The sequence below is a fragment of the Mesoplodon densirostris genome, chromosome 5, assembly GCF_025265405.1.
Source record: "Mesoplodon densirostris isolate mMesDen1 chromosome 5, mMesDen1 primary haplotype, whole genome shotgun sequence".
NCBI classification, from domain to species: Eukaryota; Metazoa; Chordata; class Mammalia; order Artiodactyla; family Ziphiidae; genus Mesoplodon; species Mesoplodon densirostris.
The window spans coordinates 148,086,086-148,110,183 of NC_082665.1; the positions used below are offsets into that span (position 1 = coordinate 148,086,086).

Sequence of the window (24,098 nt, forward strand, 5' to 3'; positions counted from 1 at the left end):
GCAGGCTCAATAGTTGTGGCGCACAGGCTCAGTTGCTCTGCAGCATATGGGATCCTCCCAGGCCAGGGCTGGAACCCATGTCCCCTGCATTGGCAGGCGGATTCCCAACCACTGAGCCACCAGGGAAGCCCCACATCCTGTACTTTAAATCATCTGTAGATTACTTATAATACCGAATACAATGTAAATGCTACATAAATAGTTACTGGAGTGCAGCAAATTCAAGTTTTTCTTTTTATCACTTTCTGGAAGTTTTTTTCCCAAATATTTTTGATCAGTGGCTGGTTTAATCTGTGGTTGCAGAACCTGTGGATAAGGAGGGCCAGCTAATTAAAAAACTGGGGAAAAAAACCCCTCAATGGACTCAATAATAGAAGTAGTGTGAAAGGAAAGAGTAGTGAACTTGAAGATTAATCAATAAAAATTTCTAGTTTGAACAGAGAGAAAAATGGTTGGAGGAGAAAAAACTTCACAGAGTCTCAGATACCTATATGACAATATCAGAAGGTCTCACACGTGTGTAATCTGCATCTCAAAAGGAAAAGGGAAGGAATGAAGCTGAGAAAAACGAAACTAAAAATCATCACTGGGAGCTTTCCAAAGTTGGCAAAAGACATAAATATAACATGTTTAAGAAGCCCAATGAACCCTAAACATGATAAACCCAGAGAATTCCAAGCTCAGATATACTCCGTATCAAAAATCATAACTTGAGGGCTTCCCTGGTGGCGCAGTGGTTGAGAGTCCACCTGCCGATGCAGGGGACACGGGTTCGTGCCCCGGTCCGGGAGTATCCCACATGCCGCGGAGCAGCTGGGCCCGTGAGCCATGGCCGCTGAGCCTGTGCGTCCAGAGCCTGTGCTCCGCAACGGGAGAGGCCACAACAGTGAGAAGCCCGCGTACCGCAAAAAACAAACAAACAAACAAAAACAAAACATCATAACTTGACTCTTCCTAGTTAAAAATCATACCACCTTATAAGCGTAGTTACATGGCTCTCACCACTCCTAACCTGTTAAAATAGATATAACCTCCGGAAAGAAAAAACTATCTTAATCTTTTTATCTTCTTATTTCAGTACCTAGAACACTCAATAAATATTTGTGCAATGAATGAATACATTTTAATGTAACTGTCTCTAACATCTTTATATCCTTAGTTAAAGGTAGCACAGGACTCCTCCCACTAAGCCAGAACAAACCTGCCTTTTTATTGTGATATACTTCATGAAACCCTGGGAATTTCAGCCTATTCATGTTACTGATCTTTTTTTGGGTATCTAATATCAGAAGGGTAAATGTATTGGATTTGGGCCATATCATCGAAGAAGAAGGAAATTAGGTGTTGATGTTGGGAAAAAGTTTCACATCTTGGCCAACACAACATTTTTAATTGGTGAGTTCAGGAATGCGGTCTCTGCAGGCTTGGCACACCCTTGCTGTAGCACAGTGGAACGTCCTTTACATAACAAAGCCTGCCTTCTCTCCATCTCCAAGTATTCTGGGACTTGTGAAAAAGTGTCTTTGGAAGCTTACTGAAGTTGGACAATGAAACATGTGACTGTAATTAAACATGATGGTCCTTTAAAATTCTCAACTTTTCAGAGCCTGAAGGTGATTCAGACAAAGCATCAGGAAATGTGACAATTTTGGCAGAATTTCACATGATATAAATTTAGAGAATGGTTTTTCTTACTGCTTTTTCTGAAAACAAAAACCTTTTTTAATGTCTTCTACTACGGGAAATTCTAAGCTCAGAAAACACAGATTTTTTCACTTTATTTTAAATGTAGATAATTTTTTCTTCTCTTGTTTGTTTTTAATCATGTATGAATTTCAATCATTTTAGTGAATTACCAGGAGATTTCTCAATCAGACATACATAGTCCTAATGACTTGGTCTTAAATATATCACACTTTGACTATTAGAGAATGATTGATATTTCAACAGTTTTCTTCAGAATGTGCAGGGTCATTTTTGTTTATTGTTAACCACACCCAAGTTAGATTCATTCTTTATTGTTATCCTTTTCCACACCACACCCTTGGCTGTTGCTGTTTACAGCTAGTATAGGACTCTCCTAGGTCTTTATACTTGAGTTCTTTCTTTATTGTTATCCTTTTCCACACCACACCCTTGGCTGTTGCTGTTTACAGCTAGTATAGGACTCTCCTAGGTCATTATACTTGAGTTCTTTTTTGAGCTTTGTATCCAACTGATCCATAATTTTACTGTGTTCCATATATCTGAATTTTGCCAGAGGTTGGTTGATAGAACTATAACCAGCATTTTTTGTTTTGGTTTTTAAGTATTAACATTTATTGAGTACTTACAACGTAGTGGGCTCATTTGTTTTTATTTCTCAAAAACTGTCAAAAACCAAGAGACGCAAACGTTTTTAAGCTCAGCAATTTATTTTAAGTAGCTTGTTTTTATCACAAAAACATGGAAAAATATTTATTTTTAAACTTGTGATTTTTCTGAATAAACTATATATTCTGTATACAAAAGGTGATAAATTCATAAGTCTTTAATGTCAGAGTAAGTATTGAATATCATTTTTATTCTGAAATGCTTATCTTCCATCCTATCATACGAAAGTTTTATGTGTGTTTTGTTTTATTTATGATTTATCTAATCTCATTTCACAAATGGTTTGAGGTAAGCTCACTGCATGTCCCCCCCCGTCCCCCCACGCACACCCAGTCTCTCATATATACACAAAAAAATATACAAAGTGTGACTTTTAAAAAAATAATCGAGGATATTTAATAGTTGAAAAAGCCAAGAGCAAGATTCGCAGTAGGTAGTTTTATAATAGGATCCTGTATAACTGCTTGATGTGGACTACCGATTTCACTCTCTGCTGACAATATACATAGTAGCCAAAGCAAAGGAAACATGATCAGTTATAATATTTAGGATCTCTTGAGATAAAAATAATCTAGTTATTCATATGGTTGTAGTTCATCCTTATGTTGGAAATGGAGAGATGTTTAGCAGTTCCTTATGAAGGAGACACAGTGGGTGATAAAGTGCACACCAAAATCCCTGACAAAATCATTATAGTAGGTAAAATAATGTTTCACATATCTGTCTCTTATAATATCTTTCACTGGGTAGACTTAAAATATAATATTGACAGTGCAATTCAGAAAAAATCATTCTGTGTGATACCAAAGTCATTCTGTGTAATTCAGTCTAAGTACTATACTCAACCATGTGAGTATGTAGTTGAATGGTAATATTTGGACTTTCCGAAGAAATAAATGTATTGCATGACTTTCTGGAAGTTCCGTATATGTATTTTTACTCAAAAATGGGTTTTGGATAAAGATTAGGCAGCAGAGACTTTGTTGTGGCCATTTAAGCTCAGATATATATATATATATCTGATATTGATTATTGATATATATAAGATCAAAGCCTAGAGTGGAATTAAAGTAGTCTTATAGACATGAATGTCCTACTTGGGGTTTACATATGAATAGATGACAACCCCATCCCATCAGCCATACACCTTTACATGGAGATCTGTGGAGTGTCAGGTGTCTATGAATTAACCTGCATTTTTTTTTTTTTTTTTGCGGCACGCGGGCCTCTCACTGTTGTGGCCTCCCCCGTTGCGGAGCACAGGCTCCGGACGCGCAGGCTCCGGACGCGCAGGCTCAGCGGCCGTGGCCCACGGGCCCAGCCGCTCCGCGGCATATGGGATCCTCCCAGACCGGGGCACGAACCCGTATCCCCTGCATCGGCAGGCAGACTCCCAACCACTTGCGCCACCAGGGAGGCCCTAACCTGCATTTTTCAGGAAGAAAATACACCTTAAGCCTCTTCTACTTCATGTAACATGCACCCTATCCTCAATCTGCCCCACCCACATGACTTCAGAATTTAGTAACAATGATCTATCTGTAGTTGGTAAGTACTGGATTCTGATTTTTATAGTCGGTACATAATTTGGTCTTCCTCATTACTTGTTTTCCTTATAAATAATAGTTGTTTAGTACTTTATTGCCCTAATGTTTCATAACTTCTAAACAGAGTAGATTGACAGATAGGACATATCCTTCAGAACATGTCATCTTCAAGTAATAGACAACCCGACAAAACAAGTAGCTTAAATAGGGCTTTCAGAGGAGAGTAACTCTGTGGAAGTTCTCAGCAGTGAAGGAAAGGTAAGAAATAATTCTTGTAGTGATGAAAGAATAATTTTACATTTGGCTTTGGGTGGTCATGGTGCTGGTCTGCCCAATAATATTTGGCATGGAGGAGAGGCAGGTAATCAGGTTTATCCAGGACATGGGCCTCAGATGAGTATGGCAAAGGAGAGACAGGCACTGGCAAAGGGTTTTGGTGAGGGTGAAGGCAAACAAAGCTAATGGAGGAATGGGGAGGTGTTGATTATTGAAATGGAGGCCTTAGTGAGGGCAGGGAAGTGTTCCTTTGGGAGTGTTGGAGTGAGTTGGAAGGTGAGATAGTTGGAGAGTAAGATGTAGGAATTATTGACTTGGAGGTGCTAGGGTGTGGTCAAGTCAAATTCAGGGTGTGATCGTGGATTGTGTGGCTGAAGGGAGTGAGAGGAAGTACTGTGGAGATCTTGATGGCAAGGTCCTCAGAGGTCAGATGGATTGTTTGCTTCAGGCATGTGGACTCTGCTTCAATACCTCTTAGTAGTCTACCTCTCGCTCATATTCTTCAGATCTTGGAAAACAGTATCTTCTTTGTAAGAAAATTGAAAAAACTCTACTACCTTTGCTTATGGTTCTCAAGCCTTTGCTTCCAGCCCAGGTATCTACTCAGTTCCATTCTCTATTTTCGCATGGTACATACACATTTTTAAAGTCAACTTATGTTTAATTTCCCCATCTCATTCTCTTCCCCCGAGACTGCCTTTGCTCTTATAATTGGTAAGGCAGCTAGAGTTGCCCTTCCCCCTTACCTACCATCTATAATCAATTGATCACATAGTGTTGATCCTACTTCGTTAATATTCTTTACTATCTGTTTCTTCCTCTTTGCCTTCCAGACCTTTTCATAGTCCAGGCCTTTACTGTCTCTCCCTGAATTACAACAACAGCCTCCTCACTGCTCTCCTCGCCTCTATTTTCACACCTTTCCTTATACCCAAGCATCTCTACCCCCTGAAGACAAAGTAGTCCTTTAACTGTTTAAGTTGTATTCTGTTTAGTGGTCTTAAGTGTCACAGACTTTGCTGCTAGCCTCTCCAACTCAGGCACCTGCCATGGTCCTCATGTGCATCTAGCTGTACTAGGCTGTTTTTTGGTTCTTCAGGCATGCCAGGGGAGTTTGTCTCTGCACAGACAGTATGTTTCTCCATTTTTTTTTTTTCTGCCTGTTGAACTCCTTTTGATATAATGTTTGGTACAACAGTGGTGGAACCTTTCTTAACCTCCTGATAAATTAAGACCTCCCATCCATTGCCTGTCTTCCTGAGGTATATTAGAAAGGGAGAGAAAACTTAGAAATCCAGGTTTGGTGCTCTCTCTCTTCCTACCTTTCATATAATTATACTAACGCTAAATGCCATTTATTGAGCATTTCACGATGGGACCATTTCTTAATTGCTTAGGAGAAAGTATTGTTTTATAGCTCTTACAGGCAACTAAAATTTTCTTTACAGAATAAAGTAATTATGAAAATGAGAAATTGTGTTTCAGTATGCTTTTGCTTCTTCCTATTCTGTCTTGGCTGTTAAAAATACTAGTCTTGTCAGGTTCTCATAGTTTAGATACTTTGAGAATAGCATAAAGATAGACACAAAGGTTTCCTAAAAGTATTGTTATGTAAATCCTTCTTTGTAATTATCCTTATTGTGTTTTTCACAAACTAAAAATGAAAGCCCCCAGACTTCTTTGCCTAATTTCAGGATACACAGGGAAACACCATTTAAGGTGGTATAGAGCCATGGACTTAAACAAAGGTTGGTTAAGGCTACGGCTACTAAATCTTGAAACTAGTGGTTTAAAAACAAGGAGAGAAACCTGAATGGTTGTTTTAAAAAAGTAATACCAAAAAAAATCATTTCCCTTTTCATTCATACCTTCATTAAATTTAATGAGTTTTGGATTGATCATGTGCATTTGGTGTTATGTTGGTGTTTAGAATCTTAAATTTAGAGCATCCGTCTATTTTATGTGATACTTTCTAGAATATTAATCTTAAAATATTTTAAAGATAAAATTATAGATTCCATATATAAGTGATATCATATTTGTCTTCCTCTTTCTGGCGTACTTCGCTTAGTATGATAATCTCTAGGTCCGTCCATGTTGCAAATGACATTATTTGATTCTTCTTTATGGCTGAGTAATATTCCATTGTGTATGTATGTACCACACCTTCTTTATCCGTTCATTTGTCCATGGACATTTAGGTTGTCCAAGATACAAATGAACTTATTTACAAAACAGAAAGAGTCTTACAGGCATAGGAAACAAACTTATGGTTACCATAGGGGAAAGGGGGGTGTAAATTAGGAGGCTGGGATTAACACATACACACTACTGTATATAAAATAGATAAACGACAAGGACTGTATAGCACAGGGAACTGTACTCAATATTTTGTAATAACCTATAAGGGAAAAGAATCTGAAAAAGAATTATATATATTATAATATATATAATATATATATTCAGTTATATATAATATATATATAACTGAATCACTGTGTTGTACACCTGAAACTAACACAACATTGTAAATCAACTGTATTTCAATTAAAAAAAAGATACTGTATGTATGTTGATGCTACTCTCACTTCGCCCCAGCTTCCCCCTCCCCACCTGTGTCCTCAAGTCCATTCTCTATGTCTACGTCTTTTTTTTTTTTCTGTATGCGGGCCTCTCACTGTTGTGGCTTCTCCCGTTGCGGAGCACAGGCTCCGGACGCCCAGGCTCAGCGGCCATGGCTCACGGGCCCAGCCGCTCCGCGGCATGTGGGGTCTTCCCGGACCGGGGCACGAACCCGTGTCCCCTGCATCGGCAGGCAGACTCTCAACCACTGCGCCACCAGGGAAGCCCTATGTCTACGTCTTTATTCCTGCCTTGCCACTAGGTTCATCAGTACCATTTTTTAAAAAATAAATTAATTTTTAAAAATTTTTGGCTGCGTTGGGTCTTTGTTGCTGCGTGTGGCCTTTTCTCTAGTTGCAGCGAGCGGGAGCTACTCTTCATTGCGGTGTGCGGGCCTCTCACTGCAGTGGCTTCTCTTGTTGCAGAGCACGGCCTCTAGGCGCAGGCTCAGTAGTTGTGGCGCACAGGCTTAGTAGCTCCGCGGCATGTGGGATCTTCCCGGACCAGGGCTCGAACCCGTGTCCACTGCATTGGCAGGAGGATTCTTAACCACTGAGCCACCAGGGAAGCCCCCATTTTTTTTTTTTTGGTTCCATATATATGTGTTAGCATACGGTGTTTGTTTTTCTTTCTGACTTACTTCACTCTGTATGACAGACTCTAGGTCCATCCACCTCACTACAGATAACTCAATTTCGTTTCTTTTTATGGCTGAGTAATATTCCTTGTATAATGTGCCACATCTTCTTTATCCGTTCATCTGTCAGTGGACATTTAGGTTGGTTCCATGTCCTGGCTATTGTAAATAGTGATGCAATACACGACCGAATGTAAAATAGCTAGCTAGTGGGAAGCAGCAGCATAGCACAGGGAGATCAGCTCGGTGCTTTGCGATGACCTAGAGAGGGTGGGAGGGAGGCTCAAAAGGGAGGGGATATGGAGATATATGTATGCATATGGCTGATTCACTTTGTTGTACAACAGAAACTAACACAATATTGTGAAGCAATTATACTCCAGTAAAGATCTATTTAAAAAAAAATCCTATGCCATGCATTCAGTCACCAAGAAAAAAGATAAAATTATGAAATATAATCCAAGATCACTTAAGAGAATGACAGAACACCAATATTCTTGGTATCCTACTATAAACTACTTTTATTTGTATTCTTCTCTGCACACTGTCAAAATGTGAATATGCTTTTAATGAGTATATATAGTATTATTTCATTTTTCATTTAAGATTATATCAAATAATTTCCTCCTTGTATACAGTGTAGGCTTCATGATGGATTGAATGTAGGAGACACAGAGTGTCTAAGCTGTTGATGCTATTCTCATTAAGATTAGTTAGGTTCTAGGGAAGTTTTTTGTTTTTGTTTTTTTTGTTTGTTTGTTTGAGTTTGATATGGGAGAGACTTAATAGGTTCATTGCCTCCTGGGGAGGAAGATTATTTTTCAATGTAGAAGAGCAAAGGAGAAAGGTCTAAGTACTTGGGAAGTTGGAGCAAGATGGAACCAGGGGCCTTGAGCAGAAAGAATACCCCTTTTCCTGTGAAGTTGAGGGGAATCAGCTGTGTATTCAGATAAAATTCCTGGTGGCCTGAGAGTTTACTGAAAGTGTTTTTAGTAGTCCTTTGTAACTCCTATACTTTAATCTTTAGTGTTATAATGATCTACCTGTATTTGGAGTAAATAATCAATTTTCTTCTTCTTCTTCTTTTTGTTTTAATATTTATTTATTTATTTGGCTGCACCAGGTCTTAGTTGTGGCACACAGGAATCTTCCTTGCGGCACGTGGGATCTTTTTAGTTTGTGCACCCAGGATCTTTTAGTTGCAGCTTGCGGGTTCTTAGTTGCGGCATGCAGGATTTAATTCCCTGACCAGGGATCGAACCGGGGCCCCCTGCATTGGGAGCTCGGAGTCTTAACCCCTGGACCACAAGGGAAGTCCTTCAATTTTCTTCCTTTAGTTTAAAAATGTTTTTAAGGGAAAATTCAAACATACACAAAAATAGAATAGTATAATCGACTTCGTGAACTAATCACCCAGCTTCAATGATTATTCTGATAGATTTTTAAAGATTTTTCTTTTTAACTTGCTTTTCTGTGATTTTAAAATATTTAACCATTAATCCATCTCTTTATTTTGCAGGAGTTAGATAAATGAGTACTATTTATTAAAGTAAGCTGTCCTTTCCTTGTCACATTATGAAGAGTGTAGTCTACTAACCTATAGTTTTATTTATGCCAGTACAGCATCATTTTAATTATTTTATAGGTTTAAAACTCATACTTGTAATATATTATAAATATTTGTAATAATTTTAAAAATTAAAACTATTATCAACATTTAAAATTTTATATTACTATAGAATATGTTTTAATATCTAGACATTTTTTGGTATCTACTCAAAATTAGGACAGTAACTCTCTTAACAAGTCAGAATTCTTATTGATAAGCTTTTAAAAAAAATAAATTTATTTATTTTATTTTATTTATTTTTGGCCACGTTGGGTCTTTGTTGCTGCATGTGGGCTTTCTCTAGTTGCGGCAAGTGGGGGCTACTCTTCATTGCGGTGCGCAGGCTTCTCATTGCAGTGGCTTCTCTTGTTGCGGAGCATGGGCTCTAGGCGTGCGGGCTTCAGTAGTTGTGGCATGAGGGCTCAGTAGTTGTGGCTCGCGGGCTCTAGAGCGCAGGCTCAGTAGTTGTGGTGCATGGGCTTAGTTGCTCCGCAGCATGTGGGATCTTCCCGGACCAGGGCTTTAACCTGTGTCCCCTGAATTGGCAGGTGGATTCTTAACCACTGTGCCACCAGGGAATTCTGATAAACTTTTTTAAACTAAAGAAAGATAAACCTAAATAATTCCACATATACATTTATTTCATCTGTAAATATTTATTGAGTACTACTGTGTGCTGACGTCACATCTGAATTAATTGATTAAAAAAAGTTTGATCTTAAAGTATTTCTTTTTTTTTTTTTTTTTTTCTTTTGGCTGTGCCTTGCAGCTTGTGGGATCTTATTTCCCCGACCAGGGATCGAGCCCATGCTCCCTGCAGTGGAAGCATGGAGTCCTAACCACTGTACCATCAGGGAATTCCCAGTCTCTGTGTTTTAGTACTGTTTTTAGTTCTACTTTTACCACTCAGTTTTACATCGGAGATAATCATGTCATGTTGTTTTAAAAAATCCATATAAATGACTGAAAAAAAGTTTCTGGAATATTTTACCTGTGTCCTGCATCACTCTGGACCTGAGTCTTTAGGAGAAAAATGAAAGACAGTAGTGTGTAGGATAATCATAAATATGGTTAGAAAACTTTAAGTTGACTTTTATACTGACCAATTCATAAATTATTTGGAAGTAGAAGGAGACCTTGGAGACATTTTATCCACCCCTTCCTTCCCAGCTATACAGATAACTAAGACAAGGCCCCAAGTAAATGAAGTGAATGGAAGTAAGCATATGATAGTAGTTTTTATATTTATGGTCTTGGTTTCTTTAGACCCATTTATACCATTGAGACCTTTGGCATTTTTTAGCTGGTCTGCTTAGTAAGTGAACAATAGGTTATACTAACAGTGTGGTGAATTATATGCTCATGAATTATAGTCTAATGGTTCTGTGGACGAATAGGCTTTCCTAGAGTTTGTCTGCTTCTGCCAGTATATGTTTCTTCATTCTCCCAAATAAAGGTGTTTTAGTGGTGCAGTATTCATGATTCTGTATTTGTTTTTGTCTCCATCATTACAGGTTCATGTCAGGGCTGGCCTTTTTCATGGTACTGAACTCCTGTGTAAAACCGTCGTAAGCTCAGAGATATCAGGGAAAAATGATCATATTTGGAATGAACCACTGGAATTTGATATAAATACTTGTGACCTGCCACGAATGGCTCGATTATGTTTCGCTGTTTATGCAGTTTTGGATAAAGTGAAAACGAAGAAATCAACTAAAGCTATTAATCCCTCTAAATATCAGACCATCAGGAAATCTGGAAAAGTGGTAATTATATACTAATTTATGAAAATTTTTTATAATGGACTAATAATAACATAATGGAATAATTTTAAAACTTTGAAATAATAGAATAATATAAATGAAATTATGTCATATAACTTTTGTCCCTAAGAATTGATTTCTAAAAAAGACAGTAAGTCTCCATTTTATGTCCTTGTCATTTTTCTTTTGGCAACTTTATTTTAGTATATGTCATACTGTAAGTGTTCTATTATAAATGTAATCCTTTTCAGAAAATAGTTTAAAAAGAATGAAGAGATTTAAAATATTACAGGTCCACAGTCCTTTAACTGAAGTTTCAGGTGCCAGATATGTTTGAGAATTCACAATTTTATGCATTTTAGAAAGATCATAGATCACTCAACACACCTTGTAGAGTCTGGGACACAACTCTGTAATCAAACACATCAGTTTCTAGCAGTGAAATATATGAATATTCACACTAAATGAGACAAATGAAGACTGTCATTTAGCTTCATGTTATTTCTGGTCATGTTTTACTGTTAAATGAGTTATGAACAAAGCTTTAGTTGTCAGAGTTTCTTGGACTTTGAAATTGTGGATAAAGGATGGTGAACGTGTTCTTATGTTCTCATCTTCCATTTCATATTTTTATTCAAGTCTTTTTAATTTTCTTTATGGAAAGTTTCTCTTTGGAGGATGGAGACATGAATTTTATGAATTTAAAAAAGTCTGGTGACTATATTTATCTACATGAATTTGTATCCTTTTATTCTTAACATGAGAATATAAGCCTTTCCTCTGGTTATTATCATATAATTTTTTTAAAAATGAATTTTATTGTCTAAAAAGTCACATAAGAGTTATTTCCTTAGTTTTTTTCCTCCACTGATAGAGAATTTTACTCAGAGTGTTCAAGTATTTATAGTTTTTTCATAGACTGTGACCAGATTAATTAGTCTGAGTGTCTACGTAAAAGTCCTAATAGCTTGGTGCTTCCTTTTTAGAAATATAAATAAATTCTACAATACCTAGAGACATTGCCTTCTGCTAAATTAAGATTTATATAGACTGAAAGCTCTTAAAACATATAATCTAACATATCACACATATTTTCTTGAATCATTAAAAATTCTTCATCGTTTGCAATGGCTGCACAATAAATATTCTACTTTTTGGATACTGTGTTTTATTCTGAGACATTAATTGGCTTTTAGGATTTTCTTTAACCATTATAAAGATGTTGAACATCTTTCCATGTACATCTTGTTTTTATATTGGATGGTTTTGGAGGAAATCATCTAGAAAGCTAGAAACTTCTAGAACTAACATTATTGAAGCAAAGGGTATGTGCGTGTTCACACCTTAAAGTTTATTCTTAGTATATTTATGCAGTGGTATCTTTTCAACAGGATTATCCTGTAGCCTGGGTAAATACGATGGTTTTTGACTTTAAAGGACAGTTGAGATCTGGAGATATAATATTGCACAGCTGGTCTTCATTTCCTGGTAAGATTTACATCCTAATCCTTAGTGTTAAAGAATAATTTTTGGCATGTGGACTAGTTAACATTTTTTTATGATTCACTCTTTTTTCAGTCCGGTAAAGAAACCATCTTTTCGTATTTTTATTGTTTATTCCAAAACAGATTTCCCAAGATTATTTTAATATACTTAGAAGTGATTTGTATCTGAATATATTTATTTTGATAACTATTTTCTCACTTTAAATGTTTATTGTTACAGGTTTTTGAGACATTCTCCTGAGGAACAATGTCTTCTTTATAACAATCTCTGTGGTTCCTAGTTGTACTAAATTTCTGCTCTTGCACTAGAAGGAACATTAACTAACATGGGAAGGATAGTAAAGACACTTCCTCTTTAGTTCGTGTTATCTTGAAATTTGAGCTAAGAGGAACACCTTCCACAAGCCTATATTTCTCAAATACTACTCAGAGTATCCCTGTGAGGTAGATGGCTTTGTCCCATTTTATAGATGAGAAAAGTGAAGTAAGTCAGTCTTACATAATTGGTTCTTCAAACCTAGGATTTGTGCAAAAGATTGCTTGACTCTTTCCATTGTTCCTACTGCTTTCCCGTGGGAAATTTTCAGTGTTATCTTTGCATTATAATAGTGAGGGGGTTTTTTTGGTCTTCATAGTTGGTTAATATATATAGTAAAATTGTGCCCTTGCATTTAAAAATTATTTTGTGGGTGACAGACATTTAAAAATGTTCTATTTTAGTAATTGCTACCTGAGAAATTGTTTTTGGATAATCAGTTATCCATGAACATATTTATAAACTGCTCACATCCTAGCATTTTATTTGTGTATATTCTTTTATTCCTACCCTTTCCTGCATATACCTCCAATAATTTTCACTAAGCACATTATTCCCCAAATACAGGAGAGCAGTGTGCTCTTCTTAAGAGGAACTGTAGTTTCACAGTTAGAGTAAAAATTATTCATTTCAGCAGTAAACTTTTTTGAAAATCTTAATTTAGACTCACACATGTTCTCCAAAATCAGTAAGCAACTTAACTGATATTTTTAGAAAAATTGACAATTTTTTGCAATTAACTTGGCATATCATGGCCTGAATTTATCTCTAACAAAAGATGTTTGTTCTGCATGTTTGGTTCTAGAATTCACATTTATCCTAGTACGAGCAAGCCAGAAACACAGGAACTACAAATACTCTAATTTCTAGAGTACCTAGGTCATCATTAGAAGGTTTATAATCACATTTATTGGTTGCTTTTATATTTCCAGAATTCTTCATGTATATAGCAGAAAATACAAATATAAATTTCTACTTTTCTTCCTATTCTTAAATAAAATAGCATATTCTGTGCAGTGTTCTGTTCTCCATATGTTTGGGGCAGATAATACTAAATTGCTACACTTGACTTTAGATAGGTTGCATTTGATAGGACTAATAAATATAACGCTACTAGATAGCACAAATATAGGATATTAATTTGCTGAGAAATCAGCTTCAGAAGTGTATAAATTATGAGAATTCCTTCAGTCCAGGTCAAAATGGAATCTGTGAGATGTGAGAGTATTAAACAAGATAAGCAAAGGGTTGATTAAGGAGCTGAAACTTGTAAATATTGGATGGGTCAAAAAAGTGCCTTCGGTTTTTTAAGTAAAAATCAAAGACACATTTTTCATTTTCACCAAGAACTTTATTGAACAACATATTCACCTTTTTGTTCCACCACCTTCTGCCATTTTTCAGGCAACTTCATAATTCCACCTTCCCAAAACTTTTTATCTTTTTGAGAAAAGAACTGTTCCAGGTGCCTTTTACAGTCTTCCAGGGAATTGAAATTTTTTCCATTAAGAGAATTTTGTAAAGACCAAAATCAGTGGAAATCCGAAGGTGCAATGTCTGGCGAATACAGCCAGATGAATCAGAACTTTCCAGCCAAGCTGTAACAGTTTTTGCCTGGTCATCAAAGAAACATGCAGTCTTGTATTATCCTAATGGAAGATTATGCATTTTAGATCAGTCTGTTGACTAATTCCAGACACTTTTTGTCGAGTGCCGCTTTCACTTGGTCTAATTGGGAGCAGTACTTGTTGGAATTAATTGTTTTGTTTTCCGGAAGGAGCTCATAATGGATGACTCCCTTCCAATCCCACCATATGCACAACATCACCTTCTTTGGTTGAAGACTGGCCTTTGGTGTGGTTGGTAGTGGTTCACTTCGCTTGCCCTGCGATTTCTCCCATTCCACATTGTTGTACAGCATCCACTTTTCATCTCCCGTCACAATTTGTTTTAAAAACGGAATGCTTTCATTACATTTCAGTAGAGAATTGCATGCGGAAATATGGTTAAGAAGGTTTTTTTTTTTTGCTTAACTTATGTGGAACCCAAACATCAGAGCAATTCACATAACCAAGCTGGTGCAAATGATTTTCAGCACTTGATTTGGATATTTTGAGTATGTCGTCTGTCTCCCGTGTGGTATAACGTTGATTGTTCTCAGTTGATGTCTCGATTTGATAGCTGTCAACTTCAACTGTTCCACCCGACCGTGGAGCATCATCCAGCGAGAAATCTGTGACACGAAACTTCGCAAACCACTTTTGACGCATTCGAACAGTCATAGAACCTTCTCCATACACTGCACAAATCTTTTTGTGTTTCAGTTGCGTTTTTACGTTTCTTGAAATAATAAAGCATAATATGCCGAAAATGTTGCTTTTTTTCTTCCATCTTCAATATTAAAATGTCTACACAAAAATTCACCAATTTTGATAAGTCTTTTTTTAAATGCACGCTTATATGACAGCTGTCACATACAATCTAACAAAATTGTTTGGAATGAAGTTAAAGACAACTAAGTGCTATTAGAGCCATTTTACGGAAAAAACTGAACGAACCTTTTGGACCACCCAATACTTAGTAAAGGTTTTCCAGCTTTGGGAGATAATTCTCAGTGTGCATACTACCTGGACATTAGGCCTGGACAGAATGTACTTGTATCTTTTATTTCCTTAGGAAGTACAAAAGAACAACTGTGCAAAAAATCAGTTATAAGAAAAGAGAAATTAGTTTGCAGAGGGGAGACTTTAGTTTGTACTGCTAACTCTTGTTTTCTCAGAGTTTAGTGTCTCTTCAGCAGTTTACTTCTCTGTGAAATGAGAAAGTTATATGAGCTCTAGGGTTTAAGATAACATTGAAATTCTGATTGCCATGCCCAATCTGTGAATGGAACATATTTAGGGTGGTAGAGAAGAGGAGGGAGTGCCTTGAAGAATGTCACAGTTGGTGAGGTTAAAGAAGTACCACTTGGGAAGGAAAAAAAAAAAAAAAAAGAAGTACCGCTTGGATGGAATGTTTGTGAAACTACCAGAGAAGGTGTTTAACTACATCAGCAGTTATGAGATCATAGAGAAACATTACCAACATTAGGTTTGTCAAAAGGAATGTTACTAACGACTCTCAAAATATCAGTTTGGGTACTGTGATGACCATGGAAATCAGAACATATGTGATTAAGAAATTGATATATAGTGATGAAATAATAAAAATTCCTATAGACCACCTAATTTTGATGGGACGAGAGCAGTTCCAATTTTTTTTTTTTTTTGTAGATTGAGAATACTTGAACACATTTGAAGAAAGAGGTGAGGTAGCTATTCCTGTTAACTTCTTCATTTTAAAGATGTATATAAACTCATATTCAAATTTTGTGCCAAGCATTAAGATAATTAGAGGCTTACTGATACTGTCTGCCGAACTTCCTTAGGTGACACGCTTTTAAAGTAATGGATTGAAATCCATTAAAGTTTTGTTTTAGTTTCAAAAACATTTTCCTAAGAATCAAAATTATTTGCATGTTTTAGATGAACTTGAAGAAATGTTGAATCCAATGGGAACTGTTCAAACAAATCCATATACTGAAAATGCAACAGCTTTGCACATCAGATTCCCAGAGAATAAAAAACAACCTTATTACTATCCTCCCTTTGATAAGGTAAGCTAATTATTTAAAGGTCCACTGTGTATGAAATAATTGGATTATTAGTTCTCGGCTCTATATGTTTATCATTTAAGTGATATATGTCTTTCTCTTTCAAGACGTCATATACATTTACATCTTGGTTCAGTGGAAAGACCACTGAGCAGGAAGCCAACTGTATTTAGTACTGGCTTTATCACTGACTGAGTGAGACATGGCCCCTCTGGAGTTCAGATTCCTCATTTATAAAATGAGGAAATCATAATTGTTCTCTGAGGTCCTTTTCAGTTACAAGGGCTATAAATGCATTCATATGTAACTCTAATAAACATGTGAAACGTGCCCAGCATGTTGGTTAGATTAAAGACAATCACTACTATGTTAGAGTTGGTATTCAAAGAACAGATTATTTATGTTGAATATTAATATAGTAGGACTTCCTAAGGTGCTGTTATTTTTTGTAGAATCTATAGCAAGGGCTTCTGTTTCTCAACACATTTCCTAAGTCTACAAGCTGCATGTTTTGGGGATATGGAGAGTGTCTGGTGGGGGTTGAAAACTGGGCTGTGATCATTTATATGCTAAGAGAGCTGAGCTGTCATATGTTGTACCTTCAGATTTGGCCTCTTTGTTTCAGGTATGATTGATGCTGATTTTCGTGAGGAAATCTTTGAGCAAATTCTCACATAATAAACAGGAATTTTATTTGATTTACTTAATCCATGTGAGACCAAGCTGCCTTTAAAAATTGGTATTATACTAAAATTTCAACGAATCTACCTATACACTTAATTGTATTTAACATTCAGCACTATCAGACCTATACAGAGTAGATTTTAAATATAGTATGTAAATTAAATTAATGTAACTCAAATGTTTCTTTACTTTCAATTTAGTTGAATTTTATCCACGTTAGAAGTAATTTTTCATTTCATTTTTTAAACTGTTCTTCCGATCAGTAATATACAACAAAATTAAAATTTGTGATTATTACAATAGTAGAAATCTCACATGTCAAGAACCATATACCTTAGTGTTACATAGAGTAGAAGAAGGTACACTTTAATGCATCCATTACATTTCTGCTATGGCTTTATTCCTTAGAATAGGAATTTATCCATAAACTATAGCTACTTGTGATACCGTTAAAAGTCCAAGCTCTGACTTTTTTTGTGTTCAATTATGGTATGTGTTCAATGGTCATTTATAGTTTCTTTTGGATCAAATGAGTTGCTTTTTGAAGTGTTTTTACAAATATAACATCTTGGGCAAATTTAAGTATTTTTAATCTAATATTTCAAGATAAATCCAGTTTCTTTAAAATGTTCTGTTTCAGCATTGTTGTCAACAGAGTCGTCTACAACTGGCCACTAAACTTTGCTTTTGCCATTCTGATCCCGTAGAGAGTCTGTCTTTGAAGATCTACTTGGGATGGAGATTTTAGTCTTTAAATATGTATAACATATTTATATTTATTGGTTTTCTTTTAATTGTACAATTTCATATATGATCATTAAAAATATAATGCAGATATAAAAAGTGAAACTTCCTTGTATTTTTATTTAATGTTTTTTGCTGTACTTGTATACATTTTGCTTTTCAAATCAACTTTTATGGTTATTGCTTAATTTTATTAAATATAATCTCATTTTATCACATAACAACCTTATGAAATAGGATGGAAATTACCAGTACATTTTACACATAAGGATTCAGTTAAATTATTTGTGGAGAATTAGTCAACTCAGTAACTGGACATGGATCTTCAGATTTTTTTTACCTGCTGAGCCTTCCCAGTAGACTAGTGGGTTCCCCATCTTTTCAAGAATCAGGGCCTCTTGTGAACTTGATGAATTTTAAAAATATTTTTATGTTCTCCCTTGACATTACTTCTACTTTTGATATCTGTTAATTCAGAAGAAAACATGACAAATGACAAAAACTTATTCTTTGTTTCATAACTCTTGCATAACTTTGCATTTTCTTAACCAGAAAATATTTACCTATATTAAAGTTTTGTTCACATATACAAGCCACTGCTTATTTTATCTATAGACAATCCTCGTGTACCCTGGGAGTTAACAGTCCTTTATAGTAATACCATTGCTTCCTGGTTGTCAAGAGTTTGAAGACTGCATAATACCATTTTGCATTTAAAATTCATGCTTAGGTTATAAACCATAGAAATGCCAGATCATATGTAGCTCCTTATAGTCTATGTACAAGTGTAGTAATTTACACTTAAAATTTTACGAATACAAGAGCCAAATTTTAATTTTCTTAATTTTTTTAAACAGATTATTGAAAAGGCAGCTGAGATTGCAAGCAGTGATAGTGCTAATGTATCAGTAAGTATCAAGGTTTTAAAATAACCATTATTACAAAGTTGTGTTCATTATTAGTTACCTTCATGTCTTACAGGAGACCATACTCATATGCAAGAACAGCCTGAGTGTGTGTGAGTATGAACATGCTCATATTTTGTTAAATGGCAGCTGTTTGTGGTTGGTCCGTGTTCAGGGGGTAAGCCCTTTTCTGATACAAGCACGGGTTCAGCAGGTAGTCTGTAAGGGACGCTATGACACTTCAGAGGTTAACAATACCATCTTTTTAAATATTATTCAGTTGAATGAGGAGGCTGTAATTTTCTTTATTTCTCTGATACAACAGAGCAGATAGATTCAAGGCAGGTTTCGCAATGCTGGGGACCCAGGTTTCTTGCATCTTGGCGCTCTTTCATGTTGATACGTAGTTTTTGTCTCATGTAATATGGGTGCTTCAGCTTCCTACATTACTACTTTCCAGCCCACAGGAACAGGAAAAGCAAAACTAGAGGCTGTACCCATTCTTTTTGAGGATATCATTAATATGCTTCATTTCTGCTCATGTCTGACTAGCCATAACTTAGTCATATGGCCATACCTAACTATAAGTGAGGCTTGTAAATGTAGTCGTTAGCCGGCAGTCCTGTGCTTGGCTAAGAGTAAGAGATCGTAGTTAATAAAGTAAGAAGGGGAGAATGCATTTGAGAGACAAATAGCAGTCTCTGCTACATACACCATTCCCATAGTTTCTGCCCAAAGACTACAAAATAGATTACTTTGTTTATTTAGTTTACAATATATATAATATTTCTACCATCTATATTTTTTAATTTAATTTTTTGACTTTCACTTTAGGACTTTGCTGAGTTTAAATCTGTTTTTTTCTTTTCATGTCACCAGTTTATAACTTTCAAGTGACTTTAGTAATGCCATTCTATATAGAATGGTAACTAGATAGAAGCCAGGAGGCAAATGGAGATAATGTATATGCTTTTGTTATTTACACAGAATGAAAGCACTATTTAATGTTGGTTAGTCGGAGAAACATCTGGCCCAGGCTGTCTTCTTTTTTCGTTTGTTTCCCTTTCTTTCTTTTCTTTTTTTCTTTCTTTTTTTTTTTGCGGTATGCGGGCCTCTCACTGTTGTGGCCTCTCCCATTGCAGAGCACAGGCTCCGGACACGCAGGCTCAGTGGCCATGGCTCACAGGCCCAGCCGCTCCGCAGCATGTGGGATCTTCCCAGACTGGGGCACGAACCCGTGTCCCCTGCATTGGCAGGCGGACTCTCAACCACTGCACCACCAGGGAAGACCTTTTTTTCTTTTTTAATTGAAGTATAGTTGATTTACAGTGTTTCAGGTGTACAGCAAACTGATTCGGTTTCATATATATTTATATATATTTTTCACATTCTTTTCCATTATAGATTATTACAAGATATTGAATATAGTTGATTATCTATTTTATATATAGTAGTGTGTATCTGTAATCCCAAACTCCTAGTTTATCCCCTCCACCTTACCCCCTTTGGTAACTGTATGTTTGTTTTCTATGTCTCTTTCTATTTCTATTTTGTAGATAAGTTCATTTGTATGTTCACTTAGTATGATAATCTCTAGGTTCATCCATGTTGCTGCAAATTGCATTATTTCATTTTTTAAAAAATTTATTGAAGTATAGTTGATTTACAATGTTGTATTAATATCTACTATACAGCAAACGGATTCAGTTATATATATACATATACACATATTCTTTTCCATTATGGTTTATCACAGGATATTGAATGTAGTTCCCTGTGCTGTACAATAGGAATTATTTCATTCTTTTATGACTAATATTCCATTGTGGCGTGTGTGTGTGTGTGTGTGTACATGCAAATACCACATCTTTATCTGTTCGTCTGTCATTGGACATTTAGTTTGCTTCCATGTTTCGGCTGTTGTAAATAGTGCTGCTGTGAACATCGGTGTGCATGGATATTTTCAAATTAGAGTTTTCATCTTTTCCAGATATATGCTCAGGAGTGGAATGCTTGGATCATATGGCCACTCTATTTTTAGTTTTTTAAGGAACCTCCATACTGTGTTCCACAGTGGCTGCACCAGTTTACATTCCCACCAACAGTGTAGGAAGGTTCCCTCTTCTCCATACCCTTGCCAGCATTTCTTAATTGTAGACTTTTTGTTGATGGCCATTCTGATTGGTGTGAGGTAGTGCCTCATTGTTGTTTTGATTTGCATTTCTCTAATAAGTAGAGATGTCGATCATCTTTTCTTGTGCCTGTTTCCATCTGTACGTCTTCTTTGGAGAAATGTCTATTTAGGTGTTCTGCCCATCTTTCCATTGGGTTGTTTGTTTGTTTTTGATATTGAGCTGTAAAAGCTGTTTGTATATTTTGGAAATTAATCCATTGTTGCTTGCATCGTTTGAAAATGTTTTCTCCCATTCTGTAGGTTGTCTTTTCACTTGTTTACGATTTCCTTTTTGCAAAAGCTTTTAAGTTTAATTGTGTCCCATTTGTTTATTTTTGCTTTTGTTTCAGTTACTCTAGGAGACAGATCCAAAAAAATATTGCTCTGATTCATGTCAGAGTGTTTTGCCTATGTTTTCCACTAGGATTTTTATAGTACCATTTTGAGTTTATTTTTGTATGTGGTGTTAGAGAATGTTCTGATTTCATTCTTTTACATGTAGCTGTCTGGTTTTCCCAGTGCAGCTTATTGAAGAGACTGTCTTCTCCATCGTGTATTCTTGCCTTCTTTGTTGTAGATTAATTGACCATAAGTGTGCGGATTTATCCCTGAGCTTTCTGTTCGGTTCCATTGATCTATGTGTCTGTTTTTGTGCCAGTACCATACTGTTTTGATTACTGTAGCTTTATAGCATAGTCTGAAGTCAGGGAGCGTGATTGCTCCAGTTCCATTCTTCTTTCTCAAGATTGTTTTGGCTGTTCCACAGGCTGTTTTCTGCTTTACCATTAGAGTTCTCAAAAATTTCAGTAGCCTTTCAGTGCAAGTTATCTGCTACTACAAATACTTTAAGAGTACAGTTGACCCTTGAACAACACAGGTTTGAACTGTGTGGTTCCTCTTAAACACAGATTTTTTTTCATTAAATAGGTACTACAGTACCACATGATCTGCAGTTTGATTGAATTCATGGATGCAGAACCTTGGGTACAGAGTATCAACTGTAAAATTATACATAGATTTTCGACTGTGCAGGCGGTCTGCATCCCTAATCCCCATGTTGTTCAAGGGTCAAGTGTAGCTCTCTTTAATGAAGTAAGGTTTTTTTTTTTTTTTTTTTTTTTTTTTTTGCGGTACGCGGGCCTCTCACTGTTGTGGCCTCTCCCGTTGCGGAGCACAGGCTCCAGACGCGCAGGCTCAGCGGCCATGGCTCACGGGCCCAGCCGCTCCACGGCATGTGGGATCTTCCCAGACCAGGGCACGAACCCGCGTCCCCTGCATCGGCAGGCGGACTCTCAACCACTGCGCCACCAGGGAAGCCCTGAAGTAAGTTTATTATAAGTATACACTTACCAGCTTGTCTGGCAATTACTGAAACATATAATTACAGTTTAAGAAATGGGGCTTCCCTGGTGGCGCAGTGGTTGAGAGTCCGCCTGCCGATGCAGGGGACGCGGGTTCGTGCCCTGGTCTGGGAAGATCCCACATGCCGTGGAGCGGCTGGGCCCGTGAGCCATGGCCGCTGAGCCTGCGCGTCTGGAGCCTGTGCTCCGCAACGGGAGAGGCCACAACAGTGAGAGGCCCGCGTACCGCAAAAAAAAAAAAAAAAAAGAAAGAAAGAAATAACACTTATATGGGCCTATCTTCATTCTTATGCCTATTTTTAGTTACCTTTTATTAGTCTTAATATTGCTCCTTGAACATCAGAAGCGTAAATTAATTTTTATTATTTCTGCTGTGATCTACTGCTACCTTACCTAAATCAGAGAGTTCCCTCCTTACTGCCGATGCAATATTCTTGCCTGGATTTTTTTTTTTTTTAAATAATCCCATGTGCAAGATGATCTTTGTGGTATGCAGGATCTTTTTTATCTGCGGCATGCGGGATCTTTAGTTGCGACATGCGGGATCTTGTAGTTGCTGCATGTGGGATCTTTAGTTGTGGCACGCAAACTCTTAGTTGCAGCATGTGGGATCTAGTTCCCTGAGCAGGGATCAAACCCAGTCCCCCTGCATTGGGAGTGTGGAGTCTTAGCCCCTGGACCACCTGGGCAGTCCCTCTTGCCCAGGTTTGATGTACTTTTTTTTTTTTTTTTGGTGGGTATGTTAATAAATTGTGTGAAACCAAAAATGAAAGTTTTTAAAATAACTGCCACTTACCTTTCTCGCCCAGAGATAACTATATAAGCAGTTTAGCTTTGTGTGTAAATATCTATATATTTTAAAAATATATGAGATCTTTCGTCCTTTTTCATGTAACGCATTTTATGGATCTTGTCATGTCTGTATGAAGAGCTCCACTGCTCTCTTTATAAAGCCTTGTTTATATTTCATGGCATTAGTTATTGGTAGCCATTAGTTATTAAATATTCATACCTCTACTGATGGATGTTTTGCTTATTTCTAATTATTTTCCACTGAAGCTGTGTTGCAATGAATACTTTGTACATCTTTATATACATGTCTGTATTTTGTACAATGGATTCCTAGAAATGAAATTATAGATTGAAAAGTATGTCCCTTTTTAATAAGAATTCTGCCAAATTGCATACCCTAAAACAGGTAAAATTTACAACACACCCACACTGTGAACATAAAAATGGTGTCACATTATTTTAACTTGCATTCTTTTATTATTAGTCAGGTTAGAGTTTGTTTCTTTTTTCTTTTCAAAATTTTATTAATCTTTTAAAAGATTTCTGTTAATTTCCTTTTTCATGGCTATAATGTCACCTTAGTTCTCTCTGAGGAATTAAATAATCTTGTTTTTGAAGTGGTCTTGCTTCTGCTTTTGACATCTATCTGTCTTCATATGGGTTTTTCTCAATATTTGGTGATTCTTAGTTTAGCTCTTTTGTACTTGTGACTCCCTGGTTGTTTGCTTATTCACTGTAATCTGTGTTCAATATCTGTAAGACTTAGGGTAGACTGTGCTGACAGTGGATCTCCTGTATGAAGATTTCCATACCTTCTGAGATCAGGTGGCTCCTTATGACTCAGTACCCATGTTCCTCACCTTAGTCTAGGGCTGATCCCATTGCTGTTTCAGCTCAGCTTAAACAGAGCAAGGGGCATGCCTGACCAAAGCAGCTGTTCCATATGCAGATCCTGTGATAACTCCCCTGACGATTCCCCATGGCCTCCTCTCATCCCTGTATCCTCTGATTCTGAGCTGGAATGCCTCCTGGAACTGTGTGTTTCACTACCACTCGAATCTCAGCAGATCTGATCCCTGATCCTATCTACTTTCTCTCATTAAAGGATTCCTATGTTATGCATTTTCCCTTGTATCCTA

General features: G+C 36.6%; 1 protein-coding gene across 2 annotated transcripts in view; it reads left to right on the forward strand.

The window, feature by feature from the left end:
• The window catches only part of PIK3CB (phosphatidylinositol-4,5-bisphosphate 3-kinase catalytic subunit beta), a 203,963-nt gene that overhangs the window by 128,152 nt on the left and 51,713 nt on the right, over positions 1–24,098 (forward strand). For both annotated transcript variants that reach the window (XM_060099616.1, XM_060099617.1), the window contains exons 9-12: positions 10,579–10,830; positions 12,219–12,315; positions 16,173–16,303; positions 18,586–18,636. In XM_060099616.1, the coding sequence (XP_059955599.1) occupies positions 10,579–10,830; positions 12,219–12,315; positions 16,173–16,303; positions 18,586–18,636 (531 nt within the window). The remainder of the gene's footprint in view (positions 1–10,578; positions 10,831–12,218; positions 12,316–16,172; positions 16,304–18,585; positions 18,637–24,098) is intronic.